General features: G+C 38.9%; 1 protein-coding gene across 6 annotated transcripts in view; it reads right to left on the minus strand.

The window, feature by feature from the left end:
• Positions 1 to 26,970, minus strand: part of RASAL2 (RAS protein activator like 2) — a 385,368-nt gene that overhangs the window by 7,521 nt on the left and 350,877 nt on the right. For 3 of the 6 annotated variants that reach the window (XM_060295897.2, XM_060295889.2, XM_060295917.2), the window contains 9 exons: positions 21,397 to 21,541; positions 20,512 to 20,748; positions 18,347 to 18,548; positions 15,879 to 16,057; positions 14,242 to 15,103; positions 7,164 to 7,298; positions 4,901 to 5,103; positions 3,549 to 3,636; positions 589 to 619 (listed from right to left, as the gene is read on the minus strand). In XM_060295897.2, the coding sequence (XP_060151880.1) occupies positions 589 to 619; positions 3,549 to 3,636; positions 4,901 to 5,103; positions 7,164 to 7,298; positions 14,242 to 15,103; positions 15,879 to 16,057; positions 18,347 to 18,548; positions 20,512 to 20,748; positions 21,397 to 21,541 (2,082 nt within the window). The remainder of the gene's footprint in view (positions 1 to 588; positions 620 to 3,548; positions 3,637 to 4,900; positions 5,104 to 7,163; positions 7,299 to 14,241; positions 15,104 to 15,878; positions 16,058 to 18,346; positions 18,549 to 20,511; positions 20,749 to 21,396; positions 21,542 to 26,970) is intronic. The other 3 variants (XM_060295903.2, XM_030875378.2, XM_060295908.2) reach the window with 2 other exon arrangements.

The raw sequence follows: 26,970 nt of genomic DNA on the forward strand, positions 1-26,970 counted from the left end.
AGGGGTGGGAGCCAGATATGATGTTTCCCCCTATGGTTAGAAATGATCTCTAAGCAGATAACCTGGTAATATCTAAAAATGATTAAAAAAGAAAAGATATATCAGTATTAGGATAAATTATAATGCCTCAATTCTAAGGAGTGCAGGATTCTCTAGGGTTGATCCAAAGAAATTAGGTATTCATGAAAAATTATTTGATTCTTAAAGGGTCAAAAAAGGCTAAGAATGATTTTCTTTATTTATTTCCTGCAAGAGTAACAGCTGAAGTCAAGCAGCCCTTCTACTAAACAGTTGAAAGTTTCCAAGTGGAGAAACTCCCTTCTGTAACTCCCCCCACTGCCAACCTTTCAAAGTAAAACAAAAATAAAAAAAAAAAAATCAAACAGGGACTTTTGAAAGTCAAGTTCAGTTGGCAAAAGATGGCCTTGACTTCTCCATTCTGCCTGGATTGAACGGCAAAGCAATCTAGTTCCTGCCTGACAGGAAGGATTTCAAGTGTGGGGAGTGCAGGAGCTGGAATGTGTAGGAGGCCAGTGCACCGGGCCAGGGCTGGGAACTGCTCAGCTAGAGAATGGACGGGTTACTTGCCTGTTTGCATAATCTCATCTCCATTTATGACCTGTAATTTAACACAGCGGAGATATCACTTGCAACAGTAACTAGGCAGCTGCTTGCTTCTCCTAGGAGGAAGTTCTCCACCTGAGTCATATAGAGAGATCCGGGGGTGGGGTGAAAGGTGGCACAGGTGGTCCCTGGTCTGATGTTTAAGAAATGGTCCCTTAGTACCATCACCAGGATCTCCATGGTGGTGCTACAAGGCCCAGGACAGGGTCACCAGGGGAGTACTCATCCTCTCCCAGTTCCAATAGAAAGTGGCTGACCCCGGTGGGGCCTTTGGAGCATAAACTGACTCGAGGAGATGGAGAGGCTGAGTTCAGGGACCAGCCTTGTCTGTAGGGGCACAGGGCTGCTGAGAGAGAAGATGGAAACCAGTTTGCTGGGTACCTGACCTGTCCTGTTTTGGGAAATATTGGGCCCATTGCTAGTATAAGGAAAGCAATTCATTTCAGAAATATTTTTTAACTGCCAGTGGCACCAAGGCAGATGCCAGGGACATAAAAGTATGGGTTCCCTCACTGGAAAGCTTTCACCCCCAAACATGTCCTCATTCTATTAAATAATGCCAGAAGGGCTGCTCTGCTCCATCAAACACTTAAGATGTAAGATTTATCCTTTCAAAGGAAAAGTCATTTGTTACAAAAGACACTAAAGGATTTTCATAGTCTTTTGCTAGAATAAGATTTTAATGTATCAGTGAGACAACAGCTGGAATTGGGAAACCTTCCTTTTAAGGAGATTATAATTTTTTAAAAAACTAGTTTTAGTGTTTATCATCTGTGCTGTGCATGGTGCAGTGGTTTTCAAAATGTGGTCTAATGGATTCTCCAAGTGTTCTTTAGGGATCCATAGTGAGCCTCCAGTAGAAAATTTATTATACAGTAATAAATTTCGTTGAGAGAAGCCCTTGTTCTTGAATGGTCAGCAGGAACAGCTGGAAAGCCATCTATGGGAGGCACCTCTGGTTCCGCCAAAACAGTCCACAGAATCAAACCATTTGAAAACCACTGCCTGAAATATGGACCCAAACTGTTATCTAGTTTAGCCAGACCACAAGTCTGACATTGACTGATGCTTTGAGGATAACAGTTCTCCCATTCCTGTATGGTGACGTCCTCGTGTTAACTGAGAGAAGGTTCTTACTTTCCAGAGTTTTTGAGCCCTGATGAACCTGATTCCCTCCCTTGCTTTCACTTTCTATGCCTATGACTCCTGCTCCATACCCAGTCATCTTACTCTAGATGTCAAAATGGGGGCAGGGGTGGGGTAGAAATCTTCAGAAGCTAATGATGAGGTTGTCTTGACAGGCAACCGAGAAGGTGGAAATGCTGTATGCACAGAGCCACGACTACGACACCCCCAAGCTCCCTCTGCTTAAGACTGACTCGGTTTTAGACAAGCTGAAGTTATTAAAACGGTCTGTATGATTTCATTAGAACTAAAATCTATTCGGGTGTAGTTATTAATAGAACTCTCTCTGCTTTACACTGTCACATTGAAGATCCCAAAGTGAACACTTATCAACACTTGTTTCCCTGACTAAATTGCCTTCTTTATCCAGACTGTTTCTCTTAAGCCTCTCAGATGAATTTTTACAGTGTGCCTGTCGAGAAGGCCTTGTCTCTGCTACCCTTCCCTCACCTACCTTGGGGACACCTAGAAAAGTTTAAAAAATGGACCAAGTAAGAACTTTCTTCTGATTCTTAGAAGGTCTAAATATCCAGAAACTGCAGAATTCAAAGGTCTAAAATATTCTGGGAACCGTGCTGACGAGAGAGCATCACAACTCACCCTCGACTGCCGGGTCTCGTGTATGTGAGGGAGTAGGAGGCCCATGACGCACTCTTCCCATGGCTGTGCTTTCAGCCTTACTCCCAATTCCTTTGAAAAATAAACCCCATCCCATTTAGCCCTGTCAGGAAACTAGACTGGGGGTAAAATGCGTGTTTAAGAATACTGGGGGCTCTGCCATAGACTGACTACTGGCTGATAAGGAGAGAAGAAAGTTGGACATAAAGTCCTTGCTCCCATTTTTATTTCAGAGCTGAGGGAAATGATATGGTACTTAAGGGTGAGAAACGCAAACCTGGCTGGGTGGTCTTCAGGGAGGTGATACATTCAGTGGCCAGACCAGCCACATCCAAGCTGCACTGCCGTTTTTTATTTGTTTCACTCTAAGAAATACAACCATGTTTTGCACTGATAAAATGAAAAAGGAATTAGAAACATTTCCTGCCTCCTGGATTTTGCTCTGATCACTGACGTGAACCTGGGAGGGGGTGCTCTTGGCAGTCATCCGTCATGCCATTATTATCACAGGTAGAAGCTGCAGTGAGCAGAGGCCCAGGTTCTGATTTCATCAACCAAAAGAGGCTCTCCAAGCACAGCGCCAACAGAGAAGGGCAGCCAAGCGAATCCCAGGCATCAATGCCAAATCCGGAACCAAAAGAATAACAAGGAAGGGTACCTTTTACAACCCTGTCTTTCCCCTGCAGCTAGACTACTGTTTGGGGCCAGAGGCTGATGGCACAGTGGACGTGACTGACAAGACTGTGAACATCATAGCCAAGCAATGGTCAGTGGAGGTCACAAGCCAGACACATGCAGTGTACTTTTCACAGGTACCCCCTTAGAGAATCCCCTCCTTTCCAGAAGGAAAGAAGTAAACCCCATCATGCACTAGGTTGAGATTTGTCGAGCAACTGCACTAAGCACGCTAAAACTTTGCTAGGTTAACAGACTTGTCACCAGTAAAGGAAAGAAAAGGTCATAGAGGTCACAAAGAAACTCTTTTACTCTTCACAAGGTAATGTTGAGAACTTTCCAGTGACCTATTGTCCATCATGTGCCTTGGCATTTGCAAAGGGTGGGAAGTCAGGAGATAAGTTATTATAAACAAGTGCCTTCCACTAGACTAACAACCTGCTTACCTGTGCATCAATTATTTTTTGCTTTGCATCGATAACTGCTTGCATCTCAGCATGATCCTTCTTCAATTCCTCTTCCACAGCCATTAGCCTAGAATGGGGTAGTAAGGAGAGATCAATATCTTCAAGGAGAGAGCTGGCTAACGTAGAGGACAAGAAACCCACACTCAGGACAGCTCAGTACTGCCACTCCTTCCTAGTACAAGATCTGCAACCACGCTCTATCTTCTCACCCACCTTAGAAGAAGACATCCAAAGTTGATTTCTCTACTGGGACTGGATTTTTACCTCCTCTGGAACAGCATTCCCACAATTATTATCTCCCTCTTTTCTATCAGATCCTTTCCTCAGCACAACTTATTTCATCTTAAAATAGCAAACCAACCCACAAAAACCAAACCCTCTCCTAATCTTGTTACCTTGTAACAGCTGACCTTTCTCTTCCCCTGAACAGCTAAGTTTCCTCAGAGCGTACTCTACACATAGTAGGTCTACTTTCTTTCTCTTCCACCATTCACATCTTAGCCCCCTGATGTTTAAACTCCATGAAAAGCCTCTCAGTAAGACTGCTAAATACTTATGTGCTGCTAAAACAGCAAACCTTCTCTGACTTTAAGTTACTTGACCTGCCTACAGCATTTAACAACACTGAAGCACAGTGGTCATGAGCATGGACTCTGGGGCTTGACTGTGTGGTTTCAAATCCCAGCAGCAACACTAAGTGACCTCGGGCAAGTGACTTAATGAATTTGTTGCCTGTTTCTTTATTTGTAAAATGAGAATAATAATAATGCCTACTTCAGAGGTTGGCATTAATCAAATTATTATTAACAGATTAAACAAATTTTATCTGTAAAGTGCTTAGAAAAGTACCTGGCCCATAGTAAGTGCTACGTAGTGTTTGGTAAAATTGTCCCCTCCCTTAGTCTCCCTTGGACGTCCTTGGCCTTCTCCCTTGATTCTCTGGCCCTGAAGACATCCCATGAAACTCCCTTCCACCTCTCTGGGCTTGCTGTAAAAAACTAAGTTAGGCTTTGACATTGAATATGTACATTTTTAAGATTCAGTTTTCCTCTAAGACCTCTCAAGTGAGTCACTAAGTTTTAATTTTTTCTAATTGTTACAACTAAAGGAAAATAGACTACCTCTATCTTCAAAGGAAGTGCACTAAGGTCTCACATTTAGAAAAGTGTAAGAGATATAGTCAGCCGTCACCTTTGTACCAAGTACCACAGAGGACATGCAGAGTTGCAAATGGCTTCTGCTGCCATTGCTTTAGGATTCTCTGGGTCATCCTCCCACCTCTTTGCAGCCCTAGCTACCTAGCCCACGTCCACCACCAGGTGGCCTCTGACCTGCTGATGATGCTCTTCATCTGGCTATCCTTCTCCTCCTGCTGCCTGCGCAGCCGCTCCTCGCTGTCCTCCAGCCGGGCCTTGTACTCTAGCAGCAGCTTCTGCATCTGCTGCTCCTGCACCAGCAACCGGCGCTCATACTCCTCTAGCCGCCGGCTGGACACTCGCAGGCGCTCCTTCAGTTTAGTAATTTCCTGTTCGTACTAGAGCAGAGGAGAAGAGGCACCACAGACAAGGAGAGAAATACTGGAGTTACGCTGGTTTTAGATGTTAGTGATTTATTTTTTATGATAGAAACCCTAGGCAATGGAGCTGGATGCTGCCTGAACTGCCATTCCACGGGCTGCTGACGTTCTTTAAAATTATCAACAGGCATCACTTAGGAGCTCTGCCCGCCTCCTAAAATTACATTTTTAGCCTTACCTTGGCATTCCAAATCTATATATTTATGTATCACTCTCCACATTAAACTACCAGTTCCTGCAAGCCACATCCAATCTGTGTATCAAATGGGAGCAGGAAAAAAAAAGATCAAGCATTTAGAAGCCTGACAAATGACTTAAAATAAGCCAAAAGCCAGTTGTCTACGTGAGAAAAGATTTCTGTATCATCACCTGTACTGCAGGATCTCTGACATGCCTTCACTCATCAGACTGCCATTCTTTCACCCTACTAGAGCCAGCCCTTTAGAGAGCAAACAGCACTTCTATAATGTTAAGTTACTAAATCAATAAATAGAATTTTATGGCAGAATAGGCTATTGCTGCTTTCTCCCCAGCTATAAAAGTGTAAAACATTCAGGTCACAAGCTCTAAGCAAAAGGCCTACATGTTCTCTGGGGCTGATTAATACTGCCTCTTGGCCCATTTTCACTATATCGTTCATCTGCCCAGTTTGCTACTGCTTGTTGGAACACATGTCTGTTTTCTCACTAAAGCTTTATATAAATTTATATTCACTAAAGCTTTATATAATTCAATTGGTTACGTGGCCCTTTCTTGTACTGAAGCTGCTGTGGGTTGGGGTTTGAGTAACTGGAGTGTCAAATTTCTGGGTGAGGTGAGAAGTATTAAGCTGTCTTGTATATGGCCTATTTAAATTCATTAGTAATTAATGATAAATCCGTATGCTGCTTTGTAAAATGCAATGTATTTTTACATAATATTCCATTTAATTGACAATCAGACAGCTAGCTTCTGCTTATCCAACGTCATGGTCCTACACTATGCTTATTAATCCAGAAGGTCAAAGATGACAGTTCTTATACAGTTTGAAGAGGTAGACTACGTCAATAAGAATAGTTTAGGTTCCTGCTGATAAGTAAGCAGAAGCTACTTGTCTGGCTGTTAATGAGGTAATGCCATACATGGTGTCAATGTTCTTGTTTGATAATCCTTATTCTTCATGTCAGCTTTTCTTAACAAAACAAAACGAAACAAAACTGAAGCAATAGATAATGTCTTTTTTTTTTTTAGTCAGTGTCTTTTAAAAAAACAGCTATAGTGTTACAAGTTCTTTACCCAGAAAAGGTGAAAAGAAAAACAAAAAAAGGGACTTCCCTGGTGGCGCAGTGTTTAAGAATCTGCCTGGCAACGCAGGGGACACGGGTTCGAGCCCTGGTCCAGGAAGATTCCCACATGCCGCGGAGCAACTAAGCCCATGCACCACAACTACTGAGCCTGTGCTCTAGAGCCCACGAGCCACAACTACTGAAGCTCATGTGCCTAGAGCCTGTGCTCTGCAACAAGAGAAGCCACTGCAATGAGAAGCCTGCACATCGCAACAAATAGTAGCCCCTGCTTGTGGCAACTAGAGAAAGCCCTTGCACAGCAATGAAGACCCAACACAGCCAATAAATAAATAAATAAAAAAACAAAGAAAAACAAAAAAAGACAAAATCATTACAAAGATATAGAAAGGAAGTCTAGTCCAAGGGTAATCTTGACTTTGGTTAGTTATACAGAAACACTAAATATTCACCTAAAATGACTAGAAACGAGTAGCAGAGTTTTCTCCAAGTTAAGTCGCCTCATATTAAAAAAAAAAAAAAATTAGAGCTAATCCTCCCACCCCAGCTTGATGGACATTTCCGCATATTTTCAAACACAGACACTACCTGAATTATCATACACAGATACGTATATAAGGGTTAACATAAGAGGTGGAGCTGAAGTTGGGGACCCTGGGGAGATCATCTCCTTGGCTAGACGACCCTTTGGGTGGCCTATCACTGTGTGGGCAATAAAGACAGACTAGGTTCTACCTTCTCAGCATGCTTGGCTTCATCTTGATTTTGCTCGGTTTCTTCTACATCTTCTTCATATTGCCCATTGTTCAGAACCCAGGCTGCTGTCCTCTCTACTGGGGACATTGTGGCAGAGTCCACAGGTGACTGAACCTGCGTCAGAAATACCTATTAGCATCTCCAAAAAGAGCTCATCCACAGTTAGGTTTCACAAAGAGAGCTATTCTTAGAAGACATTATTGTGATCCCTGTTTTCTGTTAAATGTTCCCAGTTCTAAATAATATTTTGTTACTGCAAGGGCTGGTGGTGAGGGAAGAGAATATCCATTTATACAAGGATAAAATCTTCTGAAATGTTGTGAATAGAAATCACATCTAAGAACCTGCCGTTTTTTCCCTCCAAAGAGGGAAAGCCAAGGCCTTAAAATTGTTAAAATTGTTAATTAGTCCAATGGTTTCATTAGGTCATTACCTAATGAAATTACGATGATGACAGAATGAGAGAAGGAAAGCACAAGTTGATGGTTGATTGCTCAGGTGAGGAAACATCTGCCTAACCAGGGATGATCAGGAACCAAGGAATTGATTAATGCTAAACAACTCACAAGGTACCCATTTATATATCAGAATGCCAAATTCTTAATTTTCACATCAACCATTTAGGGAAAGAAAAAAAAAGTGATATTGGTCATTTTTACAGACACTGACTTCTTCATGGGTTAACATCACTCAGAAGTCCATATTTTACCAGAAAGTTTCTTGATGAATACAGGATCAAAACAATGGACATCAACATAGTCTAAGGGATATTTCTATCCAGTTAGGATAGCTAGATAAATTGCCCTTTTCCAATAGATATGCAGAGTGATAAGAATTCTGGCTTTGAGTAGCAATTCTGCTATTTACATTGTCACTTAATCTCTTAAATACTTCTTTCCAAAGCTATTGAATAGGGCTACCACTACCATCACCACCTATCCTGACCATCTCCCAGGGAGTTCTAAGGACTGAACAATATAATGTATGTGAAAGTTCTCTGGAAACTATGGAGTACTATAGAACTTAGATGTTATTACTGTATTTATGCTTAGAAAACTGGCCCTGGATATGACAATTTATATTGGGCTACTGAACATTAGTGCTTTCTCCATAAACAGTGCTAGAAATAGACAACAAATTCTTTTTCTCTGGCTTTCTTGAGAAGAAAGAGAGAGACAGATAGAACAAAGCATTTTTATGTGAGTTAGCCTTTTTATAATTAAAATGAATATCTATTTTGAGGACCAATACTCTATAAATGATTGGAAGGGAATTTTCTCTCCCATGCAGAGCTATGTACCTTAAGAATCTTTATGTCATTTTGGAATAAAACCCGGTTAAACTCTAAATATATAGATATTTTAAAATAAGGGGTATCTTGATGACTTTGAGATTTAGAAAGACTAGATGAAAAAAATTGGTTGCAGAGACAAAAAGGTTCTTTGGGGGAGACTTTAAAAAATATTCATACAAAAGTAGTATGAGGGTATTTCCTAAAGGTTTGAAGAAGAACCTGGTTTGGCTGATTTACAAACAGATTACAGATACATATCGATAAAAAACAGCTTCATGCCTGAGGCACACACAAGCAACGGTGAATGAACTTTTAGAAATTCCTTCTTTAAAGCCATTTTCTCCACTGTGTCAAGAAAAACATAAACATGTCTTAAACTTCAGTACCCTCAGTTCTTAAAAAGTCTACCTTCATCTCCACTATGGTAGGCAGGCTTCTTATACTTCATTCATTTGTGTATCATTCTCATTATTTTTGTCATAACCACGTTGTCACTGATATATTATTTATCATCTCTTTAAAACAACCTTTTTCAGTTAGCTAAGTCCTTATGCTAAGCAATATTATCTGTAAAATCATGAGTTTAATGTTATATATATTATAAATTTATAAATACATTTTATATTAATAGTTAGGTATTTTTCTAATATGTGTTAAAATAATTAAATGATTGATTAAATACCTTGTATATTTAAATAGTTTTGAGTATCACACTTTGGAAACACTGACCTATAGACTATAGTATCATTTATATTAAAAAAGATAATAATTATCTACTTCAAAAGTTATGAGAAACAAATGAGATGGCATGTAAAAGCAGTTTGTAAACTACAAGGTACTTCACACACACACACACACACACACACACACACACACACACACACACACACCCCTAGTTCTCCCCCTACTGGATTTTGAAAGCGGAGCACAATAAATTGCTTTAGTATTTAGAGAAAAATAGTTTAAAAAGGGGTTTAGGTTTTTATTTGATATATGTACACCTGAAAGGCAAAATATTATGGTTCTGAGTCTTTAAAAATTAATAGAAAGTCAATACTTAAAGGAGACAAATGCCTTTTTAATTTTAGAATCTTATCCCTTTACCACATAGGGCACAGGAGAGCTGCTTTTCTGTGAAACCAGGATTTTCTATTCAGCTGCTGCTTGAGATAAAGTAGCCACTAAAATGAATAACTTTAATGTTTGGAATTTGTAACTTCAAGGAAGCTAATTCAGTAGCTTTCTGCTTTATAGTTAACAGTATGTTGTTTGCAAGAACTTTCTTCCCCTGTGATTTGTTACGAGTAACTATTTATTGAATGCCAATAAACTCAGTACAAGCTAATAGTATCCCTAAGAACATACTAAAGAGAGATCTTAGCCCCTAAAAGCATATTAAAAACAACTTCTTAGGTAATCTAGGCATAAAATGTAAAGTGAGAAGCTGTAAAAACAGAGTTGATTCATTTCACTGGTGTTGGTGGTAGCTACCATATCTTCAGAAGGACTAACAATGTCCAGTGAATTATGAGACAGTGTACAATGGGAACTGGGCATTCCAGTCTATTCCTATTTTATTGGTTGAATCTGTTTTTCAACCACTTCCTCATATACCCTAGCACTTTGCATGGCATACGGTAGGTGGTCAATAAGTTTTTTTTTTTTTTTTTTTTTTTTTGCGGTACGCGGGCCTCTCACTGTTGTGGCCTCTCCCGTTGCGGAGCACAGGCTCCGGACGCGCAGGCCGAGCGGCCATGGCTCACGGGCCTAGCTGCTCTGCGGCATGTGGGATCTTCCCAGACCGGGGCATGAACCCACGTCCCCTGCATCGGCAGGCGGACTTTCAACCACTGCGCCACCAGGGAAGCCCGGTCAATAAGTTTTAAAAAAATAAATCAGACTAATATAACTATTCCTTGTATTTATGATAAAACCTTTACATAATTATAAAGAGCAGAAAAGTAATATTGAACAAATCAGAAATAGTTTTATCTACACTGAAGACTATGGAGGTGATTTTTATTTCAAAATTTTTTTCAAAATTATTTTTTATTGTAATATGTTCTTCATATGAAAGAACTATATACTGTCTTTTACATCTACTTGATTGGTCTTCTGAGTGCTGGTCTTATTTCCTGATTAGACTGTCAACCCTTGAAGCATGGCACCATATATCATAGAATTTTTTTTCTTTTGGAATGGTAGTGACTATGTCATTGCACAATTAATGCTCAATAAAATATTATTCATTTATTATTACTTTGGATTCTCTTTAGAATTCATTACCAAAGTACAATTTATTACTAAGAGAAGGATACCCAATGTTTTTCCTCTAATCCTTTGGAAGTACATCAAAGGCTTTTCCTCAGTGATTGTTCTATCTCCTTTATAAGCTGGATAGCTAACAAAATTTATTACCTCTAGTTTATAGTCAAAGAAATTGAGAAAAGAGGTTGGTAAATGTTTCAGATGCCATCTTGCTTAGCTATAGCCTTAAGAAGAGCATTTTCTTCATTGACTTCCAACAGTGGGTCATTAAAGAAAATGAAGGATGAAAAAGACGAAATGAAAAGGAGCACGGATTCCTATTAGGAATATCACCCTTTTGAGATAAAGCTTTTATAGGGTTTCTCTGGGAAAAATAATAACGCTTTAGGGCAAAAGGGCCTGAGAAAGCAGTTTCACTGATCCTACAGTTAGCCTGGCTATGCTGAGGATGACTGAGAACAGGCCGGTTCCCTGTTTATTTACTAGATATAAATAAGACTTGTTGCTTTCAGCTTCTCCATAGTCTGAAATAGTCAGGTTCCCATAAATGAATAACACTATTGCTATCAACACCAAAGAAAGAGCTGACTAAATTAGTAAGTAAACTGAGAATCCTTGAAGAGATTGGTTAGGCGAGGGTTCAACAAATCCAAATGTGAAAACTGTAGCATCATTCTGATAGGTTTGTCAAATACCTATTTAAAAAGTCTCTTCAAATTAGAATTTCTAAGGTTAGGTAACACGCTATAATCTGAACAACTCATATATTGTAAATAGAGTCTATTATGTGCACAGAATACATGATACACAAAAAAACAAGATGGAGAGGAAAATGATTAAAAAGAAATCCAAACAGAGGCCGAAAAGGGTCAAAAAATTCCTTCTCTGTAGAACTAGGATTTTATTTCCTTCCTACTCAGCAAATGGAGAAGACTGAAGCTAGTTACATTGCCAACAATGGCCGCTCCTTTGTGCTAAGATACAAATGGAATTTGCATGGGACAAAACCTCCAATAATTACAAATGCCGGCAGAACAATCCCCACAAAGAAATCCTCCAGTTTTTGGGAGAGAAGAATTCCCCAACACAATTTGCAATTAAAATATGTAAAGGAATTTACGTAAAAAATGTGCTGATTATATAGAACATCAGAGGCTTCATGGGACTGAGATGAGAAAAGCAAGCAAGAATGATAAGGATCAAAAAAAAATAATAACATACATTTGAAAGAATAAAACATCTGCATAGAAAAAGCCAGTGTAGAAAAAACAGAAAATTGAGCAATCAAAATACAGTGATTTATGGTTTAACTGGTATGACAGTGGCAGCACCAGCAAAGGCACAAACAGGGCTGAATATGTAAAGCTGTGCTGTGGCTATGCCTCACTTCATGCCAACATAACATAGACATTCCCAAGCTCATTAATGGCTATGGCTCAAAAGTATTTTAATTGGTTGTCTGAAGACCATATATGCATTTCCTACCTCCCATCTATTCAAACAGCTTTCTATTCACGCACAGAAACACGTAGTGCTTATATGATAGGTGTTATATTTTCCTACAGCACAGATATTATAAATAACAATTCATTTCCGATGATCACACAAAAGGCTATTTAATTTACAATATCTATTAACAGTCAGTCTGAGTCATGGGTCCTGGGAATTGAGGACAACATGATACAGGAGGGAAGGGTAAGCATTCTTCTTTTCTCTCCAGGGCTGGGACTAAATCCACCTTTGAAAAGTAGGCAGAGGGCCCACCCTGTGCCCTGTCTTGCCCCTCTCTGCCAATCTGATATTCTTCTCTACTCCTTATCTCATCCTCAGGGCCTTCAAGCTGCACTAAACCCCCACGTAGACATCTGCCTCCACACAGTACTGCATCTCTGAAGTTACTTATCTTTCTTTTCTCCTCTCAGTCAACAATTTAATTCTCTGAAAGGGGTTGATCTCAACTAGAAGCTAGCATAAAATCAAAGTATGGAAACTAATTCACAATAAGGTGGGAGAGACTGATAGCCTCCTAACGTAAATTAAATGTACATATATGACATATATATAAAAGATATATATATAAAAGCATTTTCATTTAAAGAAAAGGAAAAAATTATATAATATGATCATTATGTAAATTAATAGAGTATAATCTTTTTTCCTTTTCTTTAAATGAAAATGTGTATTAAATCAAATGAATTGGTGAAATTTGGGGAAATATAACAAAATAAAAATGAAAAATTTAAGACTGAAGAAAAGTTTATTTCTCAGGAAAGAACTGACCAACTAGGAGGTTTTGCCCAGGAAGTTGCCTACCAGAATCAGCTTAAGTTTTCATCCCTTCTTCTACTTCTTTATCTAAGGATTCTGTAAATGTTCTAATTTTTTTTTTAAACAATAATTATCAAAGTAGAGGCAAGGGCTCTGACCACAGCAGACTGGTGGCAGAAGCAGCCCAATCAGTAAATGCCTACCTATAAAAACGCAAATATACTAAAGAGATACATTGGGGGTCTCACTGCAGTCTCCTCTGACCAGTGATTCTGCTGACAAAAGGATTTGTCATAGAACTCTTCTAATCACAAAGCTCCCTAATACAAATAAAGTAGGATTAGGTTTCAAAAAAACTTCAACAAAGCTTTTTTTAGGAGAAAAATCTTTTTTAGATGAAAGTAAGATATGTATATATATGCATTCATAAGGTTCTTAGTTTATTTCAAGAGCAAATATGGACTGGTGCCTCAAAATGTAATCTGTAAAGAAGAGATGATAAAATTCTTAAGGAACATTTTTATTTGTGAAGAAAAAAGTTTGATCATCTTATATTAAATTTAGGTGAGACACGAGCTGGGCTTGTCTATGTAAATAGAAATATAAGAGATTTTCATAAATGTTTAGAGAATACTTGTCAACCACCTGTGTTTCTATCTTTTTACCTCTCTTCTTTACCTTGCTTCTATAGGTGCTCAGTTGTTTATTTTTCTAGCCATTTCCAGGAAAGGGCACACGGGGACTTACTACTTCCAGAGGGAGTTGGGGGATGGAGTAGAGAGCAGTTACGTTAAACTCTTGGCTGAAAGTGCAAAACTTTATTCTGGAAACTTAAGAAAAAAAATTAAGGAGGATTAATGTCCAGATTCCCAAAATATATCCTAGTTGATCTGGCCTGCAGATTCACAGCTTAAGTGTCTAATTATTACTCAACATCACAGATTGTTCTCAGTGCTGAGATCACAGCTCTGCTGCTTGAAGAGACAGAAAGGCCCCTGGAGTGGTTGTTACAGTCTCCTAAGAGTAATGAGGCAAGCTACATTCTGCTGCCTCATCTAGCCAGAAGCCTCCCAAACTTTTCATTTCCTCTTCCATTAAAAGGTTGCAAAAAATAGTTTTAAGTGGAAACCCTGCTAAGCAATTGGATTTCTCAATGATTTATATATAAAGAACCGAGGAAACAGTTGGACCAAGTACCTGGCAGCCCCCTCCAGCACTCACCCCTACCTGCTGTGTCTGCTGTCTCTGGATCGCTCTCACTTTGGGAACAGGGCTCTCTCTGGAGGAAGAGGACTGCTGCCGGGACCGGCTCCCATTTTGCACAGGTTCGGCCACCAGAGCTGCAGATGCCAGTGACATGCTCCCGGTACTACGTAGGGAAGCACTGTGTGGCAGGGATGGTGGGGCTTTGGCTCGGGCACCTAGCCCAGCCTGGTCCATTTTTCGGATCTGGGCCTGCCCCGTGCTATTCTGCCGTGGCAGAGCAAGAGGTATGTGTCTGTCCGACACAGTGTGCCGCCTGGAGAAGTCCTCACTCTGAGTGCTACGTTTGGTGAAATCTTCCATGCTGCTATTGCTGGGTCCACTGAGTTTGAAGTCTTCACTGTTACTTTGGCTCCTGGAACTGGCAGTGCTTAGGTTCTCCAAACTGGAATCCACAGAGGCCTTTGGCATTGCTGGAATTGGGTTATTGAGGTGATAGACAGGGTTCTGGAATGACAAGGGCTGGAGGCTGCCTGGCTGGTTCAAGGCTGGGTGCAGGGGCCTTCGCACTTGGGGTGCGCTCTGGGGAGTGCTCTGGGTTTCCCGAAGTTGTTTGATGCTGGCCACCTGGGTTATGGAAAGCTGGCTTCCAGTCAGGCGCATTGGCATGTCAAGCATGACAGACGCATGCTCCACTTGGGCGGCATGAGTGTCCTGAAGGTCCATGAGGGAGATGCTCCGGCCATTAGGAAGGCTATTTTCCTTTTCATCCTTTTCAGAGTAAGTCATGCTCTGGGAGGAGGCTTGCTGAACCAGCAATAACGTTTTCCCTCTGAAATAGCTATCTGTGTTGTCCTGGCTTGGAGATTTTAGTTTATGCAAATCACTGTGGAAAAAGAAAGGATCCTTAATTACTCCTGAGGCAAATTCAACAGAGTTAAGATTCCTCAACTCAAGCACATGAACTCTTCAGAAGGCTCAGAGGTCTGGTGTGGAGACTTACATTGGTTTCTAAACACAGATTTCATCATCACAATTCTTAGGATAAGATCCAACATTTTTAGTTTTTCTTCAAAGGCGGAGAATAACACTGTATAGACCACTCCATCCCTGTCTTAGATTTTTACTAGAATTCCAATCATTTCCTAGTTAGGTTTTACACCTCCCAAGGTATTCCAATTTATAGTTAATTGGTTCTGTCTAAACCTTCGAGAAGCCCTGACTGCACAACCAAAGGGTCCCTACTAAAGACACAAGTCTTGCCAATACAGAAAACAAAGTCTAAGCATCAACACTGTATCTACCTGTTCAACTGACACAGCCAGCTCTAAAATATTTTCCACTGAGGTTCTCAGATTTTTGAGCGCTACAACACCTGAAAATATCAATTTCATAGAGCTCTTAGTCTTCCATTAAGCAGGACATAGGTTCTTTTTATAAGTTTGTTGAATATAACTCTACAATATCATTCTAGAAAATAAGTATCCTAGATCATGTGTATTATTATGACAAACAATTGGATTTATCTCAGAAGATTCTTTCCAACTGCTCATGATTTTAAAGTTGTAAATTCAACAAGTAAGTTAAATAGATTTTTCCCAAATCTCTACATATTATCTCCCTCTGAGATAAGTAGTTCCAATTCTCTCTGAAATTCATACCTGTCAGTAGGGTCTTCAAAAATTTTCTGCAGGCCAGAGGAGAGGCTTCCACTGACATTTGGACTGGAGTTATGCTCAGTGAAGCGTCTCAGTTGCTGTTGTATTGGTGTAGGATTAGTCAGAGATTTGGTAATATCAGCAAGAACACGAGGGAGAGGTCCCAATTTTGCCACGGTCGCCTGTAGGAAGGAATTTTCACCCTAATTGGATAATAAGCATTGCGATATCCACCACAGATTGTTTTTGGGACAACGATGCCCATTGATGGAGGGGTGGAGGTTGGAGGGAAGGGTAGGTGTTTGCATATGGGAGTGGCAGGTTCATAATGCATTGTTATGGAGCAGCAGAACCATGGCGTCGAGATGAATGGAGGAGGCGAAACAAGATGCAGCAGACATTGAGGAAAGAAAGGAAATAGAAATTAGGATTATGCAAATAAAAATTAAAAGACATGCTCAAAACAACCAAACTATTGCCATTCCAACTAAAATAGACATGCAAAGCAAACTAAATCTTTGGGAGGCTGGTAGATCAAGGTGGGGGAGGGTAGGGGAAGAACCAAACACCTTCTAACCAAAAAGAACTTTAAGACCAGAGGATTGGCTAGTGTGATGAAACTTCCAAAGAAAAGGGATCATGTGAGGAAAGAAATGCATGCCGACATACAAGAAGGTGTTGCATTCAGGGGTCCAGAGCACTGCAGGGCACACAGTTGATATTGCCATCCACTAGCCATTTAATCTTGGGAACCCTGACCTACTGCCAGCTGAGTTTGCATCAGCAAGACAATTTTTTAAAAAAAATTTAAACAGCAAAGTTATGACACATCTATGAGATGTGTCTAGATAGATGTACTGCTGGTTCCCAGGACCAAACAGAAATTAAAAAGGAGAACGTGTGTTTACACAGCAAAGCCTGTTAAAAAGACCTTGACCCTGAATAAACCAGGTTGATTTCAGAAGATAACTGTATCTGCATCCCACTGATGCAGTTATTCAGTGAAGAATAACTTTTTATGATTTGCTTTATCCATCTCAATCATTTTTTTCTTTGGGGAATTCTCATTCTCATGGGGTCTTATGGGAACCTTCATCCATGAGGCAGTTTTACATGGCTGCCTCCGGGTTTTCGTTGTCTTCTCAACAGACTCTTCTACCCTGCTCAAATGAGTACAGTGCCATCTGAAGAATGTCTTTACTTGCTTGACTCTCTTGAGCCATGATTCATATCCAAGGAATTTACCCTCGGCATAGCTGCAACTTAAAATCTAGCTAGCATTTCTAAAAGTTAAGAAGGGGTCCTTGAGAATAAGAAACAGGTTATTATTTTACAAATGTTTTGGGCACCAGTGGACACCCTACCATTTATATTTCCTCAGGAAGGTGGTCTTTGTTAATAGGTTTTACTCCCCTCTCCCTCATTTTATTGGTGCAATGTTTTTAAAGATAATTGGGGGTGGTGGTGGTGGTGGGATGAATTGGGAGATTGGGATTGACATATATACACTAACATGTATAAAATAGATAACTAATAAGAATCTGCTGTATTAAAAAATAAAATAAAATTCAAAAAATAAAAAATGTTCTGACTCAAAAAAAATAAAGATAATAGGAAAATGGAGGAAAACAAATAAACAAATTCTTATCACAGAAAAATAACTTTGTTTTTTGAAGTTATTCTAACATACCACCACAGATATTTATAAAGTAGCTGTAGCAAACAAAAACATCAATAAATACTTATTGTGATAAACCTAGCCAGAGTCTGTTAGACTGTTTTCCATAACAAATTCTATTCCTCTTTGCAAAATTCGAGAAGGAAGAAAATGATTGGCATGGTATATATTTAGTTATTAATATGGTATACAAAAAAATTCTTAGCTTATAGTCAGAAAATAAATGATTAAAAATGATAATTGTTTTCTCTATTCTTAATTCACATCTACAGATGAAAAGAAAACATCAGGATTTTCAGATCCCACATAACTCTATAGGTACTAATAGTTATATTAAACCCTCTGACTTGCATGATAAAAATAAATCTCATGGTAAGTTACTTAAACGTGATAGTCTCAGTATTTTTCTAAGTCCACACTTCCGTTAGAAATTACTACATGAAGTTTCTTCTCACTCTACTATACATGAATAAGGCTTCATACAACAATATTTGATATTAGTTTCTAGGCAAATACACAAACATATTTGTTTATAGAAATATATACTCCATTAATTCAGGTAACTACTTAAAAATATATGTTAATAATTTTGTGGCTTATTAGAATTTCCTGGTTTGTAGGGCACATATTTTACTCAGAAATCAAAACTATTTCCTCCCAGACTTCTAGGGCAAAAGGTTGCTTTCAACAAGCAGAAAGCATGAATGTGATTACTCTGTAGATATTCTCCAGAATCCAGGTACATTAGGGTTCTCTACCTCCCATCTCCTGTTACCCTTCCCGCCTACTTTACCTTATCAAGTTGGGAAACTACTTCCCACAGTAAGGAATGCAAAACTGAAAGCTCTCGGCCCAGATCAATGTAACCATCAAAGCCTGGGGTGTTTGAGATGGTGTCCGGATTAGAGATCTCCAAAAGAAAGCGCTTCATTCCACCCCATTCGTGTTCTAAAAAATCATTCATGAATGCCATATATTCCTCTTTGTTACCAAATCTGAAGTAGAGGGAGAGAAAATGAGAAAGAACATATTCAGGAAAAGAGATGTGATCATTTTGAATTGACTTTACACAGACCTATACATTTTTTTTTTAATTTTGGGGAGGTGACTAATTTGTTTATTATCTATAAGTGATAAATACTAAAACATACTTTCTTAATATTATATTAATAGTCAAAAACTTTGAATAGCTTTCTATTCTCTATAGGGTAAAGACAAAATCCTTTTTTCCTGGTATTTAAAGCCATTGTAAACATTCATTATCAGTATAAACCTTCAATATTGCTAGCTTCTTCAAAGTCCCCCAAATACATTATACTCTTTTTCTTCTCCAAGCCTTTGCTCATGCTATTTATTTCTACTAGAGAACTTCCTCTCTTCTTTGCCTATCTAGGTTCTAGCTATCTTCCAGGCCTAGTTTAAGTCCATAAAACATGTTCCAAAATAAACTAGAAACAATTTTTACAAGAATTAGCTCAAATATGGGTAAACATGTATATTTCTGTGTTAGCATGTATATAGAGCACACAAAGTTAAAATAGTGCACTTCTAAAAAGCCACATGCTACAAAACAATGTATCTCATTGAAGTTCTAATCTTTTCCTTCAATACATTGCTACTAGAAACTTGTACTTAAGCTTCAATACTGAGTAAATCTGGGATCGATTTTGCCAGTGTGAATTGCTTCTCAGTGATTTCTTAAAATTGTTTTCTATAAATTATAAAAATTATACAAACTTAAGAAAAAATTGAAAACAATGAAAAGTGGAAGGAAAAAAGGGTAGGTGTACCCATTCCACCACCCAAACATCTGCTATTTACAGTTCAGTGCATTTCTTCTCCAACTGCTTTCTCCTAACTTCTCTTGAAAAAGTTGAAAGCTACAGAAAAGTTCAAAGAATATACAACGTACACCCATATGCCATTCACCTATATTAACCAACTGTTCCCATTTTGCCGTTTGTTTTCACTCTCTTCTCTTTTTTTGATTGAACCATTTTAAACTAAGTTGCAGACATAGCCTCTAAGTACATTAGCACCTATTTCTCCAGAATAAGGAAAACCGCTTACATAAACCAATGCTACTGTCACTAAAACTTTTAAAAGACATTATTTATAAATTATCTCATATGTAGTTCATATTTAAATTTTACCAATTGTCCCCAAAATGATTTTTATAAATGTTTGTTCCAGTTCAGATCCAATTAAGATTCAAGCAATGCATTGTCTCTTTTAATCTAGAACAGTCCTCCCTCCATCTTTTCCATTTTTCATGATATTGACTTTTTGAAGGGGCCAGGCCACTTGTCTTAGATAATGTAACCATAGAATTTTGACTGATTGCTCTTCCCAGTGTTCCTATACTTAGGTTTTTGTGTTTTCATATTGTTGGGATAAAAGTATACGCACCATTTGGTATCCTATCTTTTTTTTTTTGGCTGGAGTTTTTTTTTTTTTTTGCGATACGCGGGTCTCTCACTGTTGTGGCCTCTCCCGTTGCGGAGCACAGGCTCCGGACGCGCAGGCTCAGCGGCCATGGCTCACGGGCCCAGCCACTCCGCGGCATGTGGGATCTTCCCAGACCGGGGCACGAACCCGCGTCCCCCGCATCGGCAGGCGGACTCTCAACCACTGCGCCACCAGGGAAGCCCTTGGCTGGAGTTTTTAATAAAACTTTTCATTTAATATAATTATATCTGTATCATTTTGCATATTATTGGTTCTTTGTAAACACAACTTGCAGTGGCTGCAAATATTCCACTGAATGCACAGACTACTTAACCATTCCTCTATAAAGTGAATATTCAAATTGATTACAATTTTTTTGCTATTTTTAATAATACCACAATAAAAATCATGTAACATGAGTTACGAGGCACCCCACGCTCATCCAAAGGTTAGGCCTCATGTACTTTTTAAATAATGTTGTTAAAAAGTGGTTATGGTAGTGACACCTACTTGGCAAAGTTGGCCAGGTTCTGGATGACCTTGGCAATGAGAGTTAGAGTCCGAGATGTGCGGTCATCAGGATATTCCTGCATGAGGTTGAAGAGACTGGGAGACATGATGGCCGGGCACAGAAAACGGAGAAACAACGAGGCACTGATGAGCCGCTCGCTGATGTCTTGCTTGCTGCGGTTCAGGCACTGCTGCTTCCAGGATGCAAACACTTCTTTCAACTCACGAGGGAAAACACTGGGGAAGGAAGAAGGACCAAATATAAAAGTACTAGAACCCAAGGAAGCACAGGTGATCTCACTCTGGCCCAACAGAGCCAGGCTGTGAGGAGGGCCTAATAGAGAGAGCTTCTGTCTGATTCATGCCTGAGAAGTGGTGGAAAATTCATAGACGTCCAGATGGAGACCAGAAACCCAAAGCTACAAAACTCAGGAATTAGTGTAAACTTAGGTTTGCAAAGTGGGAAAATGGCATGAGGCTCCTGACTAAACCATTTAGTTTACTACAGCTCATCATAATCTCTCTAAAGACTGTTCATCAAAAAGCTTCCAAAATCTCACCAATTGCTGGGGTTAGAATAATGATCAAAAATCATTAACACATTTGTTTGACACTAGTAAATATGTTTAAAAGTCCTCAAAATACTTTTGGTATTCGAGAATGTGGTGCTAATATTCTGGGGAAATATTATATTTATGTGGACAGTTCAGAGCAACTTCTGCTTACAAGAGAGATTTAGATTTTAGACAAAACTGTATTAGGGAAACTTTCAATTTTTCCCATAAGTCCTTCCTTTGGTTGGGAAATAACAGTTAACACTGTGATAACTCATATTGAAAAACTGAAGTTCCAATAGCAGGGAGTGAAGCACCGACAGCAGCTCACCAGTAAGAGTTGATGATCTTGCAGAAAGCCAGCTCACAGCACATTTTCAGGTTGCTCTGATGGTCTATCAGTTCACTAGATGAACATTTGCTGGGATCCACTTCACAGTTTTCATCTGACTCATACAAAGCTTTGATGAACTCCCCTATTTCGAGAGAGAAGATGACGGACAGTATAACTATAAATAGTGTCTTCCTGAAGAGAATAAAAGAATGTAGGATTTCTGTACTAAAATGTGTAATGGGGAATTCGTTCTGATGCCTGACATGGAGGGCACAAAACACTGTTCACGAAGGGTTATTGCTCTGGAACCCAAGAGATACCACCTCCTATACGTCATGTTTATTTTTCTTACTCTGGAAGTGGAAAAACAGCACTCATTAACATCATCATCATGGTATTTACAAAAAGAATAATGAAACTACTTTAAAAAATGCTACAACTTTAAATCTTTTATCTGAAATCACAAATATATTTAAATAGCAGGAAATCATTTTATTATAAAGCCTCTTTACCTTATGAATAATGTTGTTACTATTTTAGAAGAATAAATAACCCAAGTTTGAATGATTAGCTTACCTATGCTTTTAACTGCTAATACTGGTGCAAACACAGATTCAAGTAAGGGTCTCTAGGCTTACCTCTCCTAATGGGGATAGTCATTCAACATAGCACATAGCAGAGCATCTCTTTATATAATTTGGATGTTTTTCCAAATAAATTTAGCTTAGACGCCCTGTTCATATATCTTAGCCTCTATAGAGATATGCCCAGTATTTCCTGAAAGAGCAAATCCTTACCTTACCTGTTTATCACCTGTTTATCCTCCACCATGCACTATACCATGTATTTGTTCTGTTCTATGTTTCACACTGTTTTGTGCTTATTTGTTCACACGCCTGTCTCATCTTTAGGATGAATACCATTGAAGGTCAGGGACTGGGTTCTATTCATGTTCAAATCCCAAGCCTATTAAATAGCTTCCAAAGCATTGCAGGGGCTCAATAAATATTTGTTAGAGATGGTAGTATGTTTTTATTTTTTGTTTTTTATAGGTCTTTATGACAGAGGAGTAGAACTTTCACAGCTCCTTTCAAATCTGCTTATATTAACTGAAGTTCAGGCTAGTTATTAATAGATTTCATGAAAGTGAACAGTAATTCCTATAAAAAATTAAGTGGCAGCAGCAATATCAAAGAGCATTTTCTATCAAAATGGTTAGTACTAGGATAAATGAAAGATTTAAAAAATAGCTGTGATACAGGAATGGGAACTGATTATTTGGAAGAACAATGCTTGGAGAAGAGGAATCTAAGTGATGCACAGAAAAGAAAGTGGTGCAGAGAAAAAGTAAAGGCTTTGGAGTCAGAAAGATCTAGGGTCAAATCCTGGACCCATCACTTAACCAACTGTGGGGCCATGAGAAGTCACTTAACTAGTCTGAGTTTTGGGTGCTTTATTTGGAAAATAGCATTAATCACTCCAACCCTCTAGAGCTATGGTGAGGATCTGAAAATAGTGCATGAAAAGAAAAGTGTCTGATATGGTGCCTGGTACTTAGTAGGGGCTCCATATAATAAGTATTGTTATGTACAAACCTTGTAAATTTAGAATAACTTTTCATAGAGTGAAATAATCAAAACTGGTAAAAGCCTTTTAAAAATGTTTACCAACTCTCACAGGATTTCTATTGAACATGTTCTCAACATCACCTATGCTATGTGCTCCCACAGAATTTACCTCATTTAAAGAGTACCTGAATTTAAAAATAAGTCATCAATGTCAAATACTTCATGTAAAAATCAATCCACCTCTAAATTTATATCATTAATATTCAGCTTATACCTAGGTGAGTTATACCTATTCCAGGAGATAATAACTAATATTAATAAATAACTTGTGAATTTTGAGAGTATTTTTCTTTTATTCTTCAAGAAAAGAACCAAATAAACAACTCAAGGGTCCAGAAGTAAATTAATTGTCTATAAAGTTTTTATTTTTACCTGATTATGATATATTTAAAATCCTCCAAACTTGAGAAAATTCTTTTCACTTTTGAAACTGTAACCTGGGACTTTCCTGGTGGCGCAGTGGCTAAGAATCCACCTGCCAATGCAGGAGACACAGGTTTGAGCCCTGGTCCGGGAAGATCCCACATGCGTGGAGCAACTAAGCCTGTGTGCCACAGCTACTGAGCCTACACTCTAGAGCCTGAAAGCCACAACTACTGAGCCCGTGCGCCTAGAGCCCATGCTTCGCAACAAGAGAAGCCACCACAATGAAAAGCCCGCGTGCCGCAACGAAGAGTAGCCCCCCACCCCCGACTCGCCGCAAGCACAGCAATGAAGACCCAACGCAGCCAAAAATAAATAAATTAAAAAAAAAAAGAACTGTAACCTATGTCTGATAGTGTGGAAAGTACCATATTGAAAGGTGAACTTTTATAGATCTGCACCTAGAAGCTGTTTAGCCGATCACAACTTACTGAGACAGATTTAATGATCCCTTCATGTCTGCTCTCCTGCCTTTAAAAAAAGAGATCAAGGACAAAGAGGATGGGTGTTCAATATGTTGTTTAAATTTGAGTTTGTGCCTAGAATGTTCTATGGTGTGTTTCATTAACTCATTATTATCTAGCATCCAAATTTCACGTATAGAAATAAGCCACTAGGTACGGACATACTATTGCTAAAAGGAAATTTGCCTCTGCCACCAGTGGTGGAAATTAGGCCTTTTTAGAGGCCCTCTAATTAGAGGGCCTCTAATTAGGCCCTCTAATTTAGAGGCCTTCTATATGTCACAGAAGATGGTGTTTCCTGTTGATCAGATGCATCAACATGCAAACTGATTTCAATGAGAAAGGTAAAAGGGGTTAACAGATGAAAGACTTAATTTAAGTCTAACTGAGGCAGAGTCTGTAAATAGTAATGCTTTTAATCAAGATAAACGAAGACTGGCTAAAAGGCAGGTAGATATTGTTTAATATGACTGGCAACTTTTAACTCAATTTTCTCTGAGAATTCTTCAGGTAGTCTGCAAATAACATCTTTTTTTTTTTTTTGCCCAAAGTGTACGAAATACAACAAAACTTTAATTATTCAGAGTGCTCAGCTGTACTTATTAATTTGATTTTTTGGTTCACTGAGACTTCACTGTGAAGCCTTCTAATTTAAAACTTCTGATAGGGACTTCCCTGGTGGTGAAGTGGTTAAGAATCCACCTGCCAATGCAGGGGACATGGGTTTGAGCCCTGGCCCGGGAAGATCCCACATGCCGCGGAGCAACTAAGCCCGTGCGCCACAACTGCTGAGCCTGCGCTCTAGAGTCTCCAAGCCACAACTACTGAGCCCTCATTCCACAACTACTGAAGCCCATGTGCCTAGAGCCCGTGCTCTGCAACAAGAGAAGCCACCGCAATGAGAAGCCCGCGTACCACAACGAAGACCCAGTGCAGCCAAAAATAAATAAATAAAATAAATTTATATATATAAAAAAAAGGCTAACTAGAAATATGGGGAGTTCGATGGGGAGAAGACAGTAGAATCTCTCTCCTGAAGAAGCTTACCAATTAATTTTGTTTGTGCTCTTGGAAGCAGTAGCCATTTTCACCACCCTGGTCCTTGTTTTTGGGTTACAAATATAATAGAGATCTTTGTGGGGTTACTTGAATTTCTTCCCCTGCTCACTGAATCAATTTTCAGGTCTCATTGAGCCAATCAGCTATTTAACTATTAACTGTTCTAGGACAGTTAATAATTAACTGTAATGATTAACAAAGGACTTGTCTCTCCTTTTCACTTCAGGAATTATTTCATTTGGGAAGCCTATTTAGCACACTGATGGTAGAATATGAATATCTGATTTTTAAGAAGTAGATGGTCAACAAATATCTACACCTTTATCTCCCCAGAATAGAGAATACTGTTTGAGATGCATCATCATTGCTTTTTATAAGGCAGTGCAAATCATTAGAGCAAACCACGATATGTAATTTATGATATGACTGTACAAGCTTTTTATGTGAAACTCTGATTCTGTACCTTTCCTAATGTCAATGAAAATCCATTTTCACTAGTCTTCTTTTAAATTCCTATTAGATCTTAAACTAAAGCACATGACTTAGAGAAAAGAAATAAATATGAAGATAGGAAGCAGGAGAAGAAAAAATGTACTTCTCCAAAGTAGGAATTAACTGCTACTACAGTGAGTCCAGCATAGGTAAACACAACGGTCCTGTTTCTTGAGCAGTCATTCACTTTTTAGCCTGTGCAACCTGGCTCCTGTGCTCCTGAGAGCAGTCCCAGCCATCACGAGTCATCAAAATGCAATAGCCATGTTTTCTTTTTAATCTTTACTTTCCTCAATCTCTATTGATACTTTTTTCCTCTTGGTGTCTAAGACACAGTATTTTCCTTCTTTTTTTTGCACGTGTGCATGCATGCTTCCTCTCTCTTTGACCACTTCCCTGATTCCTCTGCTTCCTTCTACACCATAAACCAGGTGCACTGTTAGATCTGTCTTTGGCCCTATCCTCTTCCTGCTCCTGTAATCTTGTAGTTTCATTGATTCCCTCCACATGGGTAACTTAGTCCTAAATTTTCGCCAGCCAGCTAGACAGATGTCTTGGGATTTCCTACCTAGAACCCCTGGGATTTCCTACTTGAACTTCAAGTTGAATACATGTGAAGTGAAAATATCATTTCTCATTCTTTCAAGCCTACTACTTTTATGTTCTCATTCTGTTAAGAATCTCATCATCCTTCTTGTCACTCAGGAAGGCCCCAAATTCACTGTAATATTTGATCTCCTCCTCCACCACGTCCTGCCCCATTCTCACAAACTGAAAAGTTGCCAAGTCCTATTAGCTCAACTTCTTTAATATTTCTTAGATCCAACTTTTCTCTTACTCTTGGCGATTACCTCATTCACAGTCTTGTTATTTCTTGCCTTCCTTATTATAATGGCTTCTTAACTGCTCTCTGCGTTCAGCTGCTTTCTTCACCAACCCATTTAAATCACTCTGTTAAACTGATTCTATTAAAAACACCCTGCTCAAAACTTCCAGTCGTTCACCAGTGATTACTGTAAAATCTACACTCCTCAGCCAGGCAGTCAAGGCCCTCAACTAATTGGTTCTAGTTATTTGTCTAATCATTTTTGTTGTTGTTGACTTGTCTTTTTCACTTTATTTTCCAGCTAATTGGCTATATTCCAAACATGCCTGGTTCTCTGGTACCTCGATACCTTTTTGTTCATGAGGTTCTTTCCCCTATGTTAATCCCTGCCATTTCCCTTGTCCAATCTCTGCTTTTATAAACCTTGCTAAACTTCGAGCTACACACACACATCATAAATGTCACAAGGGAAATTTTATAATTCCATCAGGTATAATCAATTTCTTTAATTATTTGAAAAGGCACAGGATTCTCTTTCTCTTTTTGGTTATAGGGATATCCTTATCTTTCTTATCTATCTATATTGTAAGCTCTCTAAGGGCAAACATTTATCCATTCATTCATACCTTATTGTCTATTCTTGATAGTCTCATGTGACTGCCGAGCACTTGAAATTTGG

Source organism: Globicephala melas, chromosome 1 (assembly GCF_963455315.2).
Source record: "Globicephala melas chromosome 1, mGloMel1.2, whole genome shotgun sequence".
Classification (NCBI taxonomy): domain Eukaryota; kingdom Metazoa; phylum Chordata; class Mammalia; order Artiodactyla; family Delphinidae; genus Globicephala; species Globicephala melas.